The sequence below is a fragment of the Brachyistius frenatus genome, unplaced genomic scaffold, assembly GCF_029030835.1.
Source record: "Brachyistius frenatus isolate BFR_SWC_R1_liver_20210118 unplaced genomic scaffold, ASM2903083v1 Contig_126, whole genome shotgun sequence".
Taxonomy (NCBI): Eukaryota; Metazoa; Chordata; class Actinopteri; family Embiotocidae; genus Brachyistius; species Brachyistius frenatus.
In genome coordinates this window covers 86,981-105,000 of record NW_027210725.1, presented here as the reverse complement: position 1 = coordinate 105,000, position 18,020 = coordinate 86,981, and the positions used below count along the sequence as shown (strand labels likewise).

The window sequence follows — 18,020 nt, the reverse complement described above, 5'->3', positions numbered from 1 at the left end:
TCTTTAAAACTAAATCTAGAGTCTTTAAAACTAAATCAGAGTCTTTAAAACTAAATCAGAATCTTTAAAACTAAATCAGAATCTTTAAAACTAAATCTAGTCTTTAAAACTAAATCAGAGTCTTTAAAACTAAATCAGAATCTTTAAAACTAAATCAGAATCTTTAAAACTAAATCTAGTCTTTAAAACCAAATCAGAATCTTTAAAACTAAATCAGAATCTTTAAAACTAAATCTAGTCTTTAAAACTAAATCAGTCTTGAAAACTAAATCAGAATCTTTAAAACTAAATCTAAAGTCTTTAAAACTAAATCAGTCTTTAAAACTAAATCAGAATCTTTCAAACTAAATCAGAATCTTTAAAACTAAATCTAGAGTCTTTAAAACTAAATCAGAATCTTTCAAACTAAATCAGTCTTTAAAACTAAATCAGAATCTTTAAAACTAAATCAGAGCCTTTAAAACTAAATCAGTCTTTAAAACTAAATCAGAATCTTTAAAACTAAATCAGTCTTTCAAAACTAAATCTAGAGTCTTTAAAACTAAATCAGAATCTTTAAAACTAAATCTGGTCTTTAAAACTAAATCAGTCTTTAAAACTAAATCAAAATCTTTCAAACTAAATCAGAGTCTTTAAAACTAAATCAGAATCTTTAAAACTAAATCAGTCTTTAAAACTAAATCAGAATCTTTAAAACTAAATCTGGTCTTTAAAACTAAATCAGTCTTTAAAACTAAATCAAAATCTTTCAAACTAAATCAGAGTCTTTAAAACTAAATCAGAATCTTTAAAACTAAATCAGTCTTTAAAACTCAATCAGAGTCTTTAAAACTAAATCAGAATCTTTAAAACTAAATCTAGAGTCTTTAAAACTAAATCAGAATCTTTAAAACTAAATCTAGAGTCTTTAAAACTAAATCAGAATCTTTAAAACTAAATCAGAATCTTTAAAACTAAATCAGAATCTTTAAAACTAAATCTAGAGTCTTTAAAACTAAATCAGTCTTTAAAACTAAATCAGAATCTTTAAAACTAAATCAGAATCTTTTATACTGAACGTATGAGGAAAAACTGAAAATACACAGACGCACTTTGTTGGACATCTCTGAGGACAGATCGTTTGTTGGACGTCTGAGGACAGATCATTTGTTGGACATTTCTGAGGACGCATCGTTTGTTGGACATCTCTGAGGACGCATCGTTTGTTGGACGTCTCTGAGGACAGATCGTTTGTTGGACGTCTCTGAGGACGTATCATTTGTTGGACGTCTCTGATGACGCATCGTTTGTTGGACGGCTCTTGTTGTGTCTTACAGAAGTTTGCGCCTGAAACATGATTGAACATTTGTTCTGCTGAACAAGGAGAAGAAGAACCAGATTATCCCTCTTCAAAGGTCCAGAGAACCCGGTGGTTCTACCAGGAGGAACCCATGAACCTCCTGAGTCTGAGGAACCTTTTTGGTACTTCAGGTAAAACTTCTTAAAAAGATCATTTCTACACTGAAAGAAAACGGAACGTTAACATTAAAAGAACCTGAAACCTGGAACCACTGGAGGTCTCCGGAGCCGGTCCGCTTCGTGGACGGTCCTGGGTCGGTTCTATGGACGTCTTCCATCGACTGATGACCCTGTGACCTCCGTCAGCGGGATACCAGCGGGGGGAGGCAGCCGCTCGGTCCCCACTTCAGGAAGGAGGACCTGATGGGTCTCTGGAAGAGCTTCCTCCGGTTCTTGTTGAGTTCTGAGATGGCGAGCAGCATCTTCCTTCAGACCCCGAGGGACGGAATTCCCAGCCGGGTCAGGTCCTGGTCGGTCGGAGTCAGGAAGGTCTACAGGTCGACGTGGTTCTGCTGGAGGACGTCGGTGTACTTCCCCAGGCCCGGTTTACTTAAGAGCTGCGGCAGTTCCGAGTCCTTCAGGGACGGGTTCTGGCTGCCGCGCTTGCTGGACTCAACCGTTTGTTCCTTTCACAGTCGGACAGCTGCGTGGTCTCTGGTGCCGGTCAGACCCTCTCCTCTTTGTTCTGCTTGCTAACCGGACCTCTCTTATTCCTCTCAGGACCATCAGCCGGGCCGGAAGCGGGGCCCGGGAGCAGCAGGTCAGGATGGAGGTGGGAGTTCTTGGTGCCTGGCAGGAGGACCACAGTCTGTGGAGTCCCTGAGGACGTCTTCTGTTTCAGCTCTGGGTCAGAGGGGCTTCTGGGCATGCTCCGTTGTGATTCTGGACTGGACTTGATCGGTACCAGTTCTGTAGGATTGCCTCCAGTTACCTGCTGGACCGAGTCACATGGAGCTGGACTCAAACCTGAAGGGTCTAAACTCCCGGAGACCGAGCCGGGATGATGGACATGTCCGAGAGGAGCGCAGTCAGTGGCGCCGCAGAACCGCCTGTCTGAGGGGGCGGGGCAAGGTAGCTCACCTGGCGGCAGGGTGGGGGTGCAGGGGTCCGGGGTCGGTGGGGGGTTCATGGAGGCATCAGACTTGGGGAGGGAGTGGGGTGCTGTCGCACCCAGGAGATCCAGATGACCTGGTCCAGCTCTGGACGGGACGTCCTGGCTGCTGAGGGGCGGGATCGGGGACGGGGTCAGGGACTGGGTCGGCGACCGGGACGGGGACAGGGTCGGGGACCGGGACGGGGACCAGGATGGGGACGGACCGTGAGCGGTGGGATTCAGATCATCACAGCATGAAGACCCACTGCTCTCCAGACCCAGCAGGAACGTCCGGGCCTGGTACATGCGGAGTGCGTTCCTCTCCACGCTCTTCACCGTCACCGTCCTTCCGGGCTCTTTGGGTTTGGTACTGATGAGGACGTCCAGCTGCTCCATCAGCGCCGTCAGACACTGCGGATCCACCTCCACGTCCTCTCTCAGGTAGAACCGTAAGGACAGCGGCAGACAGCCCAGCAGGTGCCGGCGGGCGGTCCAGACGGCCTCCAGGCTGCCCTGGATGTAGACGGTGTGGTTCCGGTGGGCGCTGTCCGACTCGGGGAAGTGGACCTGAGCTCCCGTCTTATGGCCGATGTCTTTGACGTTGCTGTTGTTTTGTCCCTTCACGAAGCGGTGGACGTTCGGAGCGATGTCCAGGTAGGTGCTGACGGAGATGGTGCTCGCCAGGCCGCCGGCCAGCTGCTCCATCAGCAGAGCAGCGCCGGTTCTGACCCGGTCGGCGTTATTCTGCGAGCTGTAGACGACACAGCTGGCACCGTAGCGGCGCGTCGGGGGCTGGAAGGACACCCTGAGGTTAAAGGTCTGACAGATGGACCGCACGGTGGGGGAGGTGGGCGAAGCCTGCAGGACGTCCGGGAGCTTGAAGGACAGAACAAACGGAACCAGCGCCATCACTTGGACTCGAGCTGCCTCCACCCGTTCCAGCGGCCCTTTGATGATGACGTGGTTCTTCTTGGTTCTGTTCTTCTTCAGGTTGAAGTCCGGCAGGTGGACGTAGCACCCCGTCTCCTCCTCCACCCGCTGGACGTTGCCGCCTCCGTCGCCGATGATGTGACAGTGAGCTTTGTGGCAAACGTTCATCTTCAGAGTCACCCTGCTCTCCTCCATCCCGTCCTCCCTCGAGACAGCCGAGAAAACGACTTCCAGCTCCTCGCGGTCCGAACAGAACCGTTCCTCGGTCCACTCCGAGTCCAGCAGCGAAGCGGCGCCACTCAGATCCTCTTCCGGTCCTGTGAAAAGACCGTCGGTGCTGTGAGGATCCGCCTGAAGGGTTCACTGAGCGGACATTTACACGCCAACGTCTTCGCTGGCGTTTGATTTAAAACCGGACTGATACGAACCGTCGTTGTCCTTCCTCGTAAAAACAGGACGCTCGCTGGAGGTCGTCTGTGAGTTAACGAAAAGTTCAGGAGTTAACGAAGCGCCTCAAACCGACCTGCAGTACGAGGGCCAATCAGAGAGTTCAGAGAGGTCCAGTTAGTGATGACATCATTGATGTTGACGTTAAGGTGTAAACTTAAGCACCGTGCTGCGTTCAGGAACTCTCTGAACTGACTGATCGACCCTGGAACCTTTAAATCTACTTTACTTGAGTTTTCCTGTTTAAAGGTCATTTCTACTTCCTGTCCACTACATTTATAATTATATTTGACTTTACGATGAAACCAGAGGTTCCAACCTGACGGCGTGTCGTCGGCTCTCTGAGTCGGTAAAAACGAGGATTTTTCCTTCCAAACTTCTCACATGGTTTCATTTCAAGAAATGTTCAAAAGATCCAAAATCTCCAGAAACCTTTTAATAAACCAATAATCTCACGGATTAATTTACAGCTTATCTGTAAATCAACCAGGACGATAAAAACAGCTTTGAACAAACCTCCACCAGGTGGGTTTCCTCAGCTACATTAAATATAAACTCCTCCCACTGCTGACCTTCACCTGTAAAACTTCTCACCTGAGGAAGCTGCAGTGAAACACTCTGCCGTGGTTGTTCCACCGGAGTTTAACGGACGGACTGACCGGCACAGAGACGTCCCCGCCGGCGTGTCGCTGCTCTGAAGCCCGGGGCTCCGACCGCGGCCTGTTAGCATGCTGCTAACGACCTGCTAACCTGCTGGGGCTTCTTCTTCTGTGGTTCGAGCGGACCGGACGCTGCACCGGTGCTCTGCTGCCCCCTGCTGTTTATTTTCAGCTCTACAGGTGAACATGGTAAAACATACTCAACATGACCGGCTGATTAAGAATAATATTTATTATATGTAAAACTTTAGTCATTTATCTGGTTAAATATGTGCTAATAGATACTTTAGATCTGTGTTGAGTCCTGAGTGACAGGTGTCCGCTGACTGAGTGTTTTTGAGTGACAGGTGTCAGCAGAGTGTTTCAGGTGACTAAAGGAGGACCAGAACCGGACTGACAGGTTCTCCCCACACCTGTGTTTAAAGCTTTTATTTTGAAGGAGAGCAGCACAGTCTGTGGTGAGTTCACTGTCTGTCACTCACTCTCTGCAGGGCAGGCGTGACCTTGGTGTGTTCAACTCTGCAGCAAATCAGAGTTCAGCTGATCAGCCGACCAATCATCCTACAGGGGAAGGTCTGTGTGTTTGTGTGTGTGTAGTATTAATTGTGTGTGTGTGTGTGTGTGTGTGTGTGTGTGTGTGTGTGTGTGTGTGTGTGTGTGTGTGTGTGTGTGTGTGTGTGGAATGAGCTGTCAATATGTCATTTTAAGGTGCTCAGCAGAGCAATGCAAAAATGAAAACACATAAAACTCAACAGTGACACACACATACACATATATACACACACATACACACATATACACACACATACACACACACACACTAGTCCTACAAACAGTGACGTTGAGCCTCCTGATTCAGCTCAACACTGCCACCTGCTGGCAGGACGGAGGAGCTGCGGCTGCTCCTCCGTCAAATAAGACCATCAGTTCTCAGATCTATGAACTCTGATTAATCAGATTTATTAAAAAGTTCATGATGAATCTGTTTGATCAGTTTTTATATTTTGGGTTTGTCAGAAATAAACTGGTTTATAGTTCAGTTTATTATCCGACAGCTTAATAAATCACACTCAGCACCTCAATATTAAATATTCAGAATATTATTTATGGAGTTCTTGTTTCACAATCATCAGTCCTGATCATAACGAACAAATAATCAATTTCAGGATATCAAACCTTTTAATTTCAGTTTGTTTACGTGATGTTTTTTATGAAAAATAGTTTTCTATATTTGCTGAGCATATTTTTCTATTTTAACAGTTTTGGATGTGAAAACATTAATTTTAAAGGATTATTATCGTGTTTTTTTGTCATTTCTTAAAACAGGACTAAAATGTTGATAATCTACTGACTGTTCAGATTATTAAACATCAGAAAACAGAGATGAGCAACATTCAAACATCCTTTTTATCTGATCCACCGTCAGTCAAATATCCAGTTGATTTTAGTATCATTAAATCAACAAAATCTGTGAAACATTCACATGAGCAGCTAGAAAATAGAACATGTTTACTATTTGTGCTTAAAAATAATTTTAACATTTCATTACACATTACAACTAATCAATTTATCAATCAATCATTTCAGATGAAGAGCACAGATTTAGTTCCTGTGCTGCCAGGGGAAAAGATGACTCTGCAGTACTACAGATATATACAACAGGATGAGATCTGATTATTGATTATTGATTAATGAACACAAAACTCCAGAAAATAATTCCAACATATAGAAATGCAGTGAAAGGACACAAAAACGAAGTATTTTCTCCTGCAGTCCTGAGTAAATTATCAATAAAACAGTTGCGGTGTTGCAGTGCTGAGGTCTGACCTGTAGGCGGCGACAGAGATTCATGACAGATGAAGCTCTTCTGTTTAATGTTTACTGTCTGATCACTGGTTGAACTGGAACCAGTTCTGTTGGTTTTGGTGACAGACTGAAGAATTTAGCTGAGAAACGATCTTCATAAGTGATGAAGATGATGATGAAGAGTCAGAGGTCACAGATACTGGATGACACACACTGAAGCTCATACACTGCTTCTCCATTGATCAGAGGAAAGAGGTTCCTGTTCCACTAGAAATACACTCAGTGTCCTAGTGTCCTACCCCCCCCCCCCCCCCCCCCCCCCCCCCCCCCCCCCCCGTTTGCTCTGCTGCAGTTATTTCTGTCTCGATCTATAAACTCTGTCCACTCGGCCTGGTGTCGGGTTTCTGGACAAACCAACAGGTGACACACACACACACACACACACACACACACACACACACACACACACACACACACACAGGTGCTGAGGTCAGACTACGTTTGTCTTTAACGATGGTACATCTAAGTTTAAATCAAAGTACCGTAAATTATTACAGCTTGTATAAATATGTGTATATATATATATACTACTACTACTACTGCTGGTACTACTACTACAGCTACTAGTGATACTACTACTACTACTACTGATACTACTACTGCTAGTAATACTACTACAACTACGATTGATACTACTACAACTGATACTACTACTACTACTACTGGTGATACTGATAGTACTACTACTACTGATACTACTGCTACTACAGTAAAACGTGAGATAGCCACGCCTGGCGGAGGAGTCTAGGCGTGACAGTTACACATTCTCCTGAAACTATGACGTGATTTAGAGGAAGTATTATCAACAACACGTAGAAAACAAAATAACTCAGAACAGCGTTGTCACTTCCTGGATCTGAACCTGTCTGTGATTGGTCCCAGTAAGCCACGCCTCCTGCCTCATCATACCAGCACGCCATGTCTTTTCTCAAATCCTCTGTTGGTCACATGATTCTTCATCTATATTTGCTTGACAGCTGAAACACAGAAATATCAGATCTGTTTTCATCCTTAAAATAAAAAACACGAGTCGAGTTTCTGTTTCAGGATAAATAATTTAATGTGGTTACATCGTCGGTTTGTTCCACTCTCACTCTCAAAGGACAAACAGAAAGCAAGACCCCACCACCCCTCCCCCTCCCCCCTCCGGAGGTCCAACACTGCAGCTCTGCAAACACTGGCATGCTTTAAATACATCGTCAGCGTTTCCTGTCCGACAGCCCTTCAGAGTAAAAGCTGGTCAGCAGGATTCAGGTTTCAGACCAGAACTTGAACAGAACCGTGAAACAACAGAAGAGAACCCATCGGTCCAACATTTCTTCTACATTCAGTCTGCAGATATGCAACATGTTCCCACCACATGAAGACCTTCACATCATTGATCATCTGATGAACGTTGGAGTTTAGAATCTGTTCAATAAATAACTTGTTCATGTTTGAAGCTTCATCTTCACGTTTAAATGGTTTCTGCTGTTTCACATTCGATTCGTAGTGTTTATTTTCCTCGTTTTCAGTTTTCTCTTTTTATTTTTAAAATTGTATTTTTCCTGATTAGAGCGCGATGATATCCAGAACAAAGAATACAAATGAAACTTGTATTTCAAGCGAACATTCAGGTCGAAATTAAATGTTAGAAAAACAAAAGAAACTGAAAAAGAAATGGAAAATACTGAATTTAGAGTTTGAGGCTTTTATTTTGACGGCGTTTCAGACACTTCAGTTTGTTCTTGTTTGTTGAGCTTCGAACATTTTAACCTGCTGCGGTTTAATCCAACATGTTTTCTGTCTCCAGAACCAGAAGAACGTCCAAAGATCCGTCAGAACAGGAAGTCCGACCGGCTGCGGGTCTCTTGTGTTCAGAGCTAACTTCCCTTTAATCAGTACAAAAGAGCTTCCTGTGTTTCTACTGGGATGCTCTGTTTACAGATATTAACGATATTTACAGAAGAGACGGAGGTCAGAGGTCAAAGGTCAGAGCAGGTCGATAGTTGTTGTTCTGTAACAAACTTCCAGTTCATTTATTTAAAGGAAAACGCAGTGTTTTTGTGTGTGTGTGTGTGTGTGTGTGTGTGTGTGTGTGTGTGTGTGTGTGTGTGTGTGTGTGTGTGTGTGTGTGAAGACGCCCCCTGCAGGCTGTAAATAAACCTCCTGCTATGCTAAGTTTCCTGACAGTAAAACTGATGTGATGTTGACCTGATAAACTACAAGTTCACTTCATGTTTACTTCCTGTTTCTGCAGAAAACAACCAACAGTGTTTCAGGTGGAACCGTCTTCATGTGGACGTTGAACACACCTGTGAGGATCTTTGGGTTTTCTGATGTTCTTCATGTTCTGTTGGTTTGAAAATGTTCTACAGCTGACGTGTGTCTGGTGCGTCTGTGTGTGTGTGTGTGTGCGTCTGTGTGTGTGTGTGTGTGTGTGTGTGTGTGTGTGTGTGTGTGTGTGTGTGTGTGTGTGTGTGTGTGTGTTGAGGAGGAGGGCTTGCTGAAGTCTTCGACCCCGGTGATCGTAGCTTTGCAGAAAAAACAGTCCTTGTTGTTCATCAGGTGTTGGTTGATGCAGGCTCTGTGGAGAACATAGGAGAACGTTCAGGAGAACGTTCAGGAGAACAGACAGACAGGTCGGGTAAAATGAGCCTCAGCTCGGCCTTGTAGATGCTTCATGCCTTCTGACAGACTCTCAATCAGCAGCAGTGATCCAAACAGCTGCTGAGGAAGAACCAGCTCAGATAAATGAAACCCACTAAGACAACATGAAATATGTATGCTGCCACACACACACACACACACACACACACACACACACACACACACACACACTGTGTGTGTGTGTGTGTGTGTGTGTGTGTGGACTCACTTGCAGGACTTGTGTGAGCAGGGTTTAAAGATGGCGGAGATGGAGTGGGCGTAGCAGATGGGGCAGAGGTCTTCTTCACTGGTCGGCTGCAGACACAAACAAAGAAGTTCATCTCGACGTGTTCCTGCTGACACGCCTGTCACATGACGACACGCCTGTTAAATGACAACACGCCTGTTGAATGACAACACGCCTGTTGAATGACAACACGCCTGTTGAATGACAACACGCCTGTCAGCTGGATATAAAGCAGCAGGTCGACTTCTCAACACATTCACAGCTGATCAGAATCAGAACCAGAAGGTTCAGAACTCGCTGCAGATTCCATCAGATCAAAAGTACAAGGATGAAAATACTCGTCAACGTTTGAGGAAACGACAGCAGAACAGTGTGAGCAGTGCATCATGGGTAATTAGACAAAATGTAAACGTTCAGCAGAAATAAACGCTCATTAGAATAAACGCTCGGTGCCAGAGTGTCGGCTCCTGCTGATTGGTCCAAAAGAACATGACATCATCATCCAGCAGGAAGGACTGATGATGATTGATCTGCTAACAGTCAATAAATAATCTGAAGCTCTTCTACTTCCTGTTTGTCTTTTTTCTGTCGTCCTGCCCCAGCATCAACACCCCCCCCCCCCCCAGCATCAAGCCCCCCCGATCCTCCGTCATCCTTTATTACTCCTCCATGTGAAGCACCACCTCTCTCCTGATTGGCCATTGATCGATGATTGTTGACTGGCTGACCTTTGACCCTTCCTCCTCGAGTCCATTTCCAGCTTTTCTCCTCCTCCGTTTCACATCGACACGTCTTCCCTGATAAACAAACTGTTTTCTGTCGGAGTCGATGAGAGTTTGTTCTCAAAAATCATCTTCAGTGAGGGAACCAATCAGAGTCCTTCTGTCCTGACGGACAGTCACGCTCTTCATTTCTTTATTTCTCCTTAAAACCTTCAATCTTTAAAACAAATAAGATGAGCTGATGGAATATTATCCTCCTCTTCCTCATCCTCCTCCTCCTTTTCCTCTTCCTCCTCATCATCCAACGTATTATGAAGCCCTTTTAAAATGATGAAGATGAAGCTTCTTTTGGTTCTTGTGTTCCTTCAGAACCTTTCGGTCTGTTTGGATCTCCGGAGGAACCGAACAGACGTTCAGCTCTGTCGGACATTTTAATGGAAATAATTGATGGTTGCATGATTTAACCTTTAAAGTGTGTCGCCATGGAAACGCTCAGACACTGAAGGAAGAGACTGAAAGTTCAGTTTAGTTTTACAGAAACGTGTTCGTAGGTTCAGGTCCCCACATGGTCTGTGTGTGTGACGGTCCTCTGTTGGGACGTATGAAGCACCGAGTGTGTGATAGAAGCCTGCAGGAAACATGTCAGCTGGTAATGAGTGACCTTTAATTTGTGTGCGTGTGTGTGAAACATGAAGACGACACACAACAACAGAAGCAGCTTCCTGTCCTTCACACATGTCCGTTTCCTGCCAACCGTTTTTCTGTCAGAAGTCTGATGACCAGCTGGTTCAGGAGATTCTGCAGCTCTGAATAAATGTGATTCATCAGCTGGTGACATCAGAGACTCAATGAACAACCAGAGACACTTCATACACAGTTATAGAAAACCTGGATAATTATAGAACTCATTTTAACCTTCTACACATCAACCATCAGTGATGTCATCATCCATCAGTGATGTCATCATCTATCAGTGATGTCACCTGTTGGTTTGTGAACGTTATGAATCCTCCAGTTCAGATTCTGTCCGTCACCATCTTACTAGTTCGGAGCGGTTTGGAGCAGGAAGTGACCATATTTGGACAAGCTGGGGGAGGAGCCAGAGGTGGATCTGACCGATCTGATTGGAAACCTGACGATACTACTGGGGGTCGTGATGGGATAAATATAAAAAGGAAGAACAGATGGAGAGACGGCTGAACATCTCACATCATCTGTTCATCTCCCATTTCTATCCTAAAGGAAGAGAGAGGTTCTGATGGACCCACAGAACCAAATCGGGTCCCCATGAACAGAACCAACATCCACAACGGGCCGGAGACACTTCGGCTATTATATGTAGATTAAAAATTAATTTAAATAAACTTTGTGTTGGTCTGTTTCATTACTGCTTGTTTACCTTCAGCACCGTTTCTCATTGGTTTGGTTTCACTGCTGATTTAAAGTTCAAGTGTTAATTGTTCTGTTTTCAGTTTCTGAACTTCACAAACAAACTCACATGTTCTCTGTAAATTAGTTTATTGTTAAAGTTTTAATGACGGTGACTGTAGAGTCACAATGAACTCCAGCTGCTGGTTAGCTTAGCTTAGCATAAAGACAATCTGCTCAGGTCAAAGGTGACAGACTCCACCTGTTGTTTGTCATTCAGAGTATTTGTTCTCTAACAAACTGAAACTGAAACCTGCTGAGTCAGCACTTCAATCTGAATGATAAACAACAACCAATCAGCAGGGAGGAAACCTGATCAGGTAGAACATGTAGTCCAAACACACACACACGTTACCATGACGTCCCCGCTGGTGTTCTGGTGAACATAAACAAAAGAAAAAGTGTTGGATCTTGTTTGTGCATGTGTGAGATCATTAATCGTCAGTGGAAACTCTGGTAGGAGGAGCTGTGATAGGTTTTCAAACAGTCTGATGATTTAAAGATGTCGAGGCTGCACACACACACACACACACACACACACACACACACACACACACACACACACACACACACACACACACACACACACTCACACACACACCCTGATGCACACACACACGCATGCACACACACCAAGAGGTCATGTGGTCATGTGACCGGTGCTTGAAAGCAGGAAGTGACCCAGAACAGACCGTCTGTTAGGAACTGCAGGTTGAACCACATCAGAATATTAGAAAAAGATTTAGAGCTGCTTTGTTTGTTAGTTTGAGAGCGACTCATCATCAGTGTTTACATCCCAAACACACCTGAGTTTACCACCTGGAGCAGCCAAGTTGTGTTAGTGGTGAAATCAGGTAAACTCATACAGGTGTATGTATAGATACAGGTGTATCTATATATTCAGGTGTATCTATATATTCAGGTGTATATATAATATATTCAGGTGTATATATATATATATATTCATATATATATATTCAGGTGTATATATATATATATATTCAGGTGTATATATATTCAGGTGTATATATATATATATTCAGGTGTATATATATATATATATTCAGGTGTATATATATTCAGGTGTATATATAATATATTCAGGTGTATATATATTCAGGTGTATATATATATATATTCAGGTGTATATATATATATATTCAAGTGTATATATATTCAGGTGTACTCACAGCTGTGCTGGCTGCAGCCTGTTTGGACTCCTCGGTGAGGAAGGCTAACATCAGTTCCACCTTCGTCTTCTCCTCCTCACTGATGTAGTCGGTGTCTGTAAGCACAACACACGTTAACACACACACACACACACACACACACACACACACACACACACACACACACACACACACACACACACACACACACACACACACACGTTAACACAGACAGACAGACGTGTTGACACAGCTCATCTCTCCAGTCATGTTGGACTGAAACATCCTTTCTGAGATCTGTAGTTTATAAAGCACTCACAGGACAGAGGTCAGAGGTCAACAGACTTCTTCCTCTGGGGAACATGAACATGTGGACCAACAGAGCTGAAACAAACTGTTTAAACAATAACAGTTGGATCTAAATGAACTTTGACCTCATTCTTATTTCAGAGTAAATCTGAACCAATCAGAGGCCGAGCTGTGGGAGGAGCCTTGTGATCAGCTGATCTCACAAATGACATGTAGGAAACAGATCCAGTTACAGCTGCAGAGATCGATCCCATCACTAATTGATCACTAGTGACTGACCCTGGTCCAACATGAGGCCCACTGCCTGCTGGGAAACGTAGTTCTGCTTTGATCACTGTTGGTCCAACCTCCATGTTTCATCTAACAGGAACCTCCATGTTTCATCTAACAGGAACCTCCATGTTTCATCTAACAGGAACCTCCATGTTTCATCTAATAGGAACCTCCATGTTTCAATCTTCAGACAGAGAAATAAAGCAATCCCAGTCTGAGGTCGTGGGGGGAGGATGGAGTCTCTAAAACAGAGCTGAGACCTCAGAGTAGAACCAGAGTAAAGAACCAAGCAAGCGAGCGACCCGGGACCGGCTCAGGTCCCCAGGAGGAGGAGGAGGAGGACGAGGACGATGAAGGATGCTTCGTGTTCACTCTGCTGAGAGAACATGTATGTAGACAGGGTGTGGAAACAACAGAACTTCACGTTACAGTTCAGAAGCTGCCTGAGAATCTGTCTGATTTTAAGTTTCCTTTAGTCTCCCAGGGATCAGTGATGGTGGTCTGGTTACCCATGATGCACTGCAGTCAATTCAATTTTATTTATATAACGCCAAATCACAACACAGGTTATTTCATGGCACTTAACACATTAAAGTCTTTACAGGAAGACTTTACAATATTATACAGAGAAACCAACAATTCAACAATTCAACAATTTCCACATAAGCTAGGAGGTCAAAACTCCTCTTTAAGAGAGAAAAACCTCCAACAGAGGGAAGAAAAACTCCTTTTAACAGGAAGAAACCTCTGACAGAACCAGGATCAGAGGTGGGCGGAGCATCTGTTAACAGAACCAGGATCAGAGGTGGGCGGAGCATCTGTTAACAGAACCAGGGTCAGAGGTGGGCGGAGCATCTGTTAACAGAACCAGGATCAGAGGTGGGCGGAGCATCTGTTAACAGAACCAGGATCAGAGGTGGGCGGAGCATCTGTTAACAGAACCAGGATCAGAGGTGGGCGGAGCATCTGTTAACAGAACCAGGGTCAGAGGTGGGCGGAGCATCTGTTAACAGAACCAGGATCAGAGGTGGGCGGAGCATCTGTTAACAGAACCAGGATCAGAGGTGGGCGGAGCATCTGTTAACAGAACCAGGGTCAGAGGGCGGCCATCTTCCTCGACCGGTTGAGGTGAGAGGAGAGCAGAGAGGATCTGCTCACACACTGTTCTGCTGCTGTTAGAGGAAGTCCACATGAAGCAGGACATAGAAATGCAGCTCAGTGATTTCAGCTCTCAGCTGCAGATAAATCACCAGTTTACAAGACGAACTGACGCAGACAGTTTTATATTTATCAGATAAATCTGCTGAGTCGGGCCGTTTAAACATTTCACCTCTGCTCCCTCTCCTCCTCCCTCTCCTCCTCCTCTCTTTGCTCCCTCTGCTCCTCCTTCCTCTTCCCCCCCTCCCCCGTCCCGTCCCTCTTGATGGTTTTCGATTTGTCTTTTCATCCCCCCACTCCCTTCCCGCCATCAAACAGATTGTATTTCAGTGGGATGATATTGGTTTGTTGGAGAGCTGCCATGTTGGTCTGCAGAGAGGTTAGTCATACACATGATCTCTGGCGGGGCGGGGGGGGGGGGGAGTATCAGACTGAGCTGAACACATGAAGGAGGTTCACATTCTGATGCTCCTCCTGCTACATGACTAACATTAGAATATATTAGTGTGTGTGTGTGTGTAACGGTTTTCAGACGCTACAGTCGTCTTTCATTAACACCTCCTCCTACACGTCCTCCTCTGGGTCGGTCAGAGACTCTGTTGGACAACATTTCAGTTCCAAGATCAAAACCCTCTTCAGTTTCTCTGAGAAAACATGCTGTATATTATGATGATGATGATTATTATTATTAATATTAACACTACTGTCATCTATTTTCTACCAGAACAGTGTGTGAGCAGCTCCTGGCTGCAGTGCATCATGGGTAATCACAACACCATCACTCACCAACAGGATACTGAAGGAAACTTAAAATCAGACAGATTCTCAGGCAGCTTCTGAATTGTCTGTTTCTCTGGAGCTTTATTCTGAAAGAACATCAGAGTTGATGATGTCATCAGGAAGAGGTGGTCACTCTGAATCTGAACATACATGTTTCATGTGTGACTTCAGGTCTGACACTGAAATGAAGCTACAGAGAAGAAGATGCAGTCAAAGCCAAACGCAACCAAAATAAACAAATAAAAACTGTCTGCACTCAGGACAAGAGAGGACGATGACTAAGATGGCTGCAGAGGATATAGAAGAGAGGACAGAGGACAGGCTGCAGAGGACAGAGAAGAGAGGACAGAGGACAGGCTGCAGAGGACAGAGAAGAGAGGACAGAGAGGTATGAATGATGAAATTGACAAAACTAAAGCTGCAAACAGAATAGAACTACAGAACCAGAACCAGACTGAGCTAGAACTACAGAACCAGACCGAGCTAGAACTACAGAACCAGAACCAGGCTGAGCTAGAACTACAGAACCAGAACTCCCATTGAAAATCCAAAGTGAGTAAATGTGTTCATCATGGTGTCATTAGATAAACTCTGGAAATAATTCATCATTCATTTCATGAGGGCTCAAACACATAAATTTGGGGGCGGGGCTGGTTTGATTGACAGGCCTGTGGCGCAGTCAGATTTTTATTCAGAGTTGAAACCAACACTATAAATACAAAAAGTTTCAGATCTGACGGACACGATCAGACTTGAAACAGTTTTATTAAATCTTTCTCATAAGATGGCGCCGCGCTAGTGGCAGCCTGTTACAGCAGCTCCCCCCAAGTGTGTTTGTATTAAGTATTTTTAAGTCTTTCTTCTCTCTTCGGAGTTGTTGTTTTCTTCTCTTCACGTGTGTTAAGTTAACGGTCAGACAATGGACCGTAACTTTTCCACTTTTCTGGTTGGGGGCATTGTTATTGTTTACTCTCGTGATCAGCTGATCGCGCTGAGTCGGCCCCTACTGCTGCTGCCCGGAGCGACGCCTGAAATCCCCGATGAACTTCGGAGAAGACGTCGGGGTTGCAGAGCTGGAGCTAAGATGAAGGTGAAGAGGAGGAAATATAAACCAGCGGTACCGGAGATCTTAATGAGGAACGTGAGGTCGTTGGTCAACAAGACGGACGAGCTCGGCGCTGGTAAAGACCCAGAGAGAGTACCGGGAGTGCAGCATCATGTGTTTCACCGAGACATGGCTGCACTCACATCTCCCGGACCACAGCGCGGCCGTACCCGGCTTCAGGACTGTTCGGGGGGACGGAGACGTTGTTCGGAGCGGCAAGAAGAAAGGTGGAGGGATTGCAGTCTATGTGAACGAGAGGTGGTGCAATCCCGACCACGTGTGTGTGAAGGAACGTTTCTGTAGCCCGGACATTGAACTTCTAACCGTGGGGATGCGCCCTTATTATTTGCCGAGGGAGTTCACGTCCGCCATTGTTATCGCTGTGTACGTTCCTCCATCAGCTGACGTAGAGGCAGCAGTGGACACCATCTACTCCACTGTGTCCAAACTTCAGACTCAGCATCCCGGTGCATTTTTGTTAGTTACTGGAGACTTTAACCAGTCTGGATAAAGTTCTGCCAACTGTTCACCAGTATGTGAACTGCCCCACAAGGAACAATAAAACTCTGGACCTCCTGTATGCTAATGACATGGATGCATACAGTACTACTGTATTTGTGTGCGTGCGTGAGTATTTGTGTTTGTGTGCGCAAGTATTTGTGTGTGTGTGTGTGTCTGTGTGTGAGTGAGTGTCTGTGTGTGTGTGTGCGTGTTTGTGTGTGTGTGTGTGTGTGTGCGTGTCTGTGTGTGTGTGTGTGTGTGTCTGTGTGCGTGTGTCTGTGCGTGTCTGTGTGTGCGTGTGTGTGCGTGTGTGTGTGTGTGTGTGTGCGTTCTGGAACTGAGCTGTTGCCACGGGGGGACGGCAAGACCGCCGTGGCATCCCCCTTCTGTTGCCATGGGAACATAAGCAGTTTCCATGACCACCTTTGTGTGTGTGGAGGTCATACATGATGGTGTCCACATCCATGTTCAAGACAACACAAACCAGAGCAGATAAAAGGCCTGTCAATCAAACATATCTGTTAGAGTCCTAATATGAAATGAGAGATGAATGATTTCCAGAAGGAGGAAGTTTATCTGACGACACATTTACTGACTGTGGATGCTTTTTACATCCAGTCTGTCTCCTCCTCCTGCTCCTCCTGCTACTCCTCCACGCATGTTGAAAACATCCTCAGAGATTCATCAGTGCTCTCCAGCAACATCATGGGATGCACATCACCATCAGAACCAGAGATTCTTCTAACAAACCCACATTACCCACAATGCCCCTGGAGCTCTGACAGCAGCTAACACAACATCTGCAGCGCTGCAACATCTGGACATGAAGACTGTTGGACTCACATGCGTGCAGCGAGAAGTGTTTCCGCTCCGAGGAGTTTCCAGCTGCTGAAGGAAGGGGAGGAGCCACAGACGACCCCAGAGACCCGACGGCCGGCCGGGCGGCAGATGGGACGGCAGCAGACGGGACGCAGGTGGAGGAGTCTCCGCCCTCTCCCAACAGGTGCTGGATGGAGTGGAGCTGGAAGCACGGGTCAGAGAGGAGGACGGAGGCAGCACAGGAGATCCTGAGGAGGAGGAGGAGGAGGAGAAATTTAAGAGAAAAAATTAAAAGCCCTCGTTTTAAATTGAAAGCCCTCGTTTCAAATTAAAAGCCCTCGTTTCAAGTTGCTATACTTATAGTTTATGAACTTATTGTGGTTTGTTGTTGTTATGACTGAACAGCTGTTTGAGTATTGTTCTCAGAACAATCTGAACACAGTTTTGTTTCATTAACTTTGTATTTTAAACCAATAAATAAAGCAGTAAACATCCTGTGGACGTGATGAGCTGCTGGTGAATCAGAAACACACACAAGTGTTTCAGTG

The 18,020-nt window shown here is 45.1% G+C and overlaps 2 protein-coding genes across 4 annotated transcripts in view; both read right to left on the bottom strand.

The window, feature by feature from the left end:
* Positions 1 to 1,829: 1,829 nt before the first annotated feature.
* Positions 1,830 to 3,559, bottom strand: LOC138630043 (protein bicaudal C homolog 1-like). The gene is made up of 2 exons (XM_069714140.1): positions 2,009 to 3,559; positions 1,830 to 1,964 (listed from the first exon to the last, which is right to left on the bottom strand). The coding sequence occupies exons 1-2, from the start codon at positions 3,554 to 3,556 to the stop codon at positions 1,830 to 1,832; spliced, it is 1,683 nt and encodes a 560-aa protein (XP_069570241.1). The 5' UTR covers positions 3,557 to 3,559.
* A 4,448-nt stretch (positions 3,560 to 8,007) lies between these two features.
* Positions 8,008 to 18,020, bottom strand: part of LOC138630019 (E3 ubiquitin-protein ligase RNF123) — a 35,537-nt gene continuing 25,524 nt past the window's right edge. For all 3 annotated transcript variants that reach the window (XM_069714098.1, XM_069714099.1, XM_069714100.1), the window contains 4 exons: positions 17,497 to 17,720; positions 12,549 to 12,643; positions 9,191 to 9,276; positions 8,008 to 8,899 (listed from right to left, as the gene is read on the bottom strand). In XM_069714098.1, the coding sequence (XP_069570199.1) occupies positions 8,659 to 8,899; positions 9,191 to 9,276; positions 12,549 to 12,643; positions 17,497 to 17,720 (646 nt within the window). In that variant the 3' untranslated portion in view covers positions 8,008 to 8,658. The remainder of the gene's footprint in view (positions 8,900 to 9,190; positions 9,277 to 12,548; positions 12,644 to 17,496; positions 17,721 to 18,020) is intronic.

What these genes read in the sequence shown, in the direction of transcription:
- LOC138630043 (XM_069714140.1), bottom strand. Translation starts at nt 3,556, where the DNA reads ATGGAGGAGAGCAGGGTGACTCTGAAGATGAACGTTTGCCACAAAGCT. An exon ending in AGCAGAACAAAGAGGAGAGG is followed by an intron (nt 1,965 to 2,008) that starts GTCTGACCGGCA and finishes CGACTGTGAAAG; the next exon opens with GAACAAACGGTTGAGTCCAG.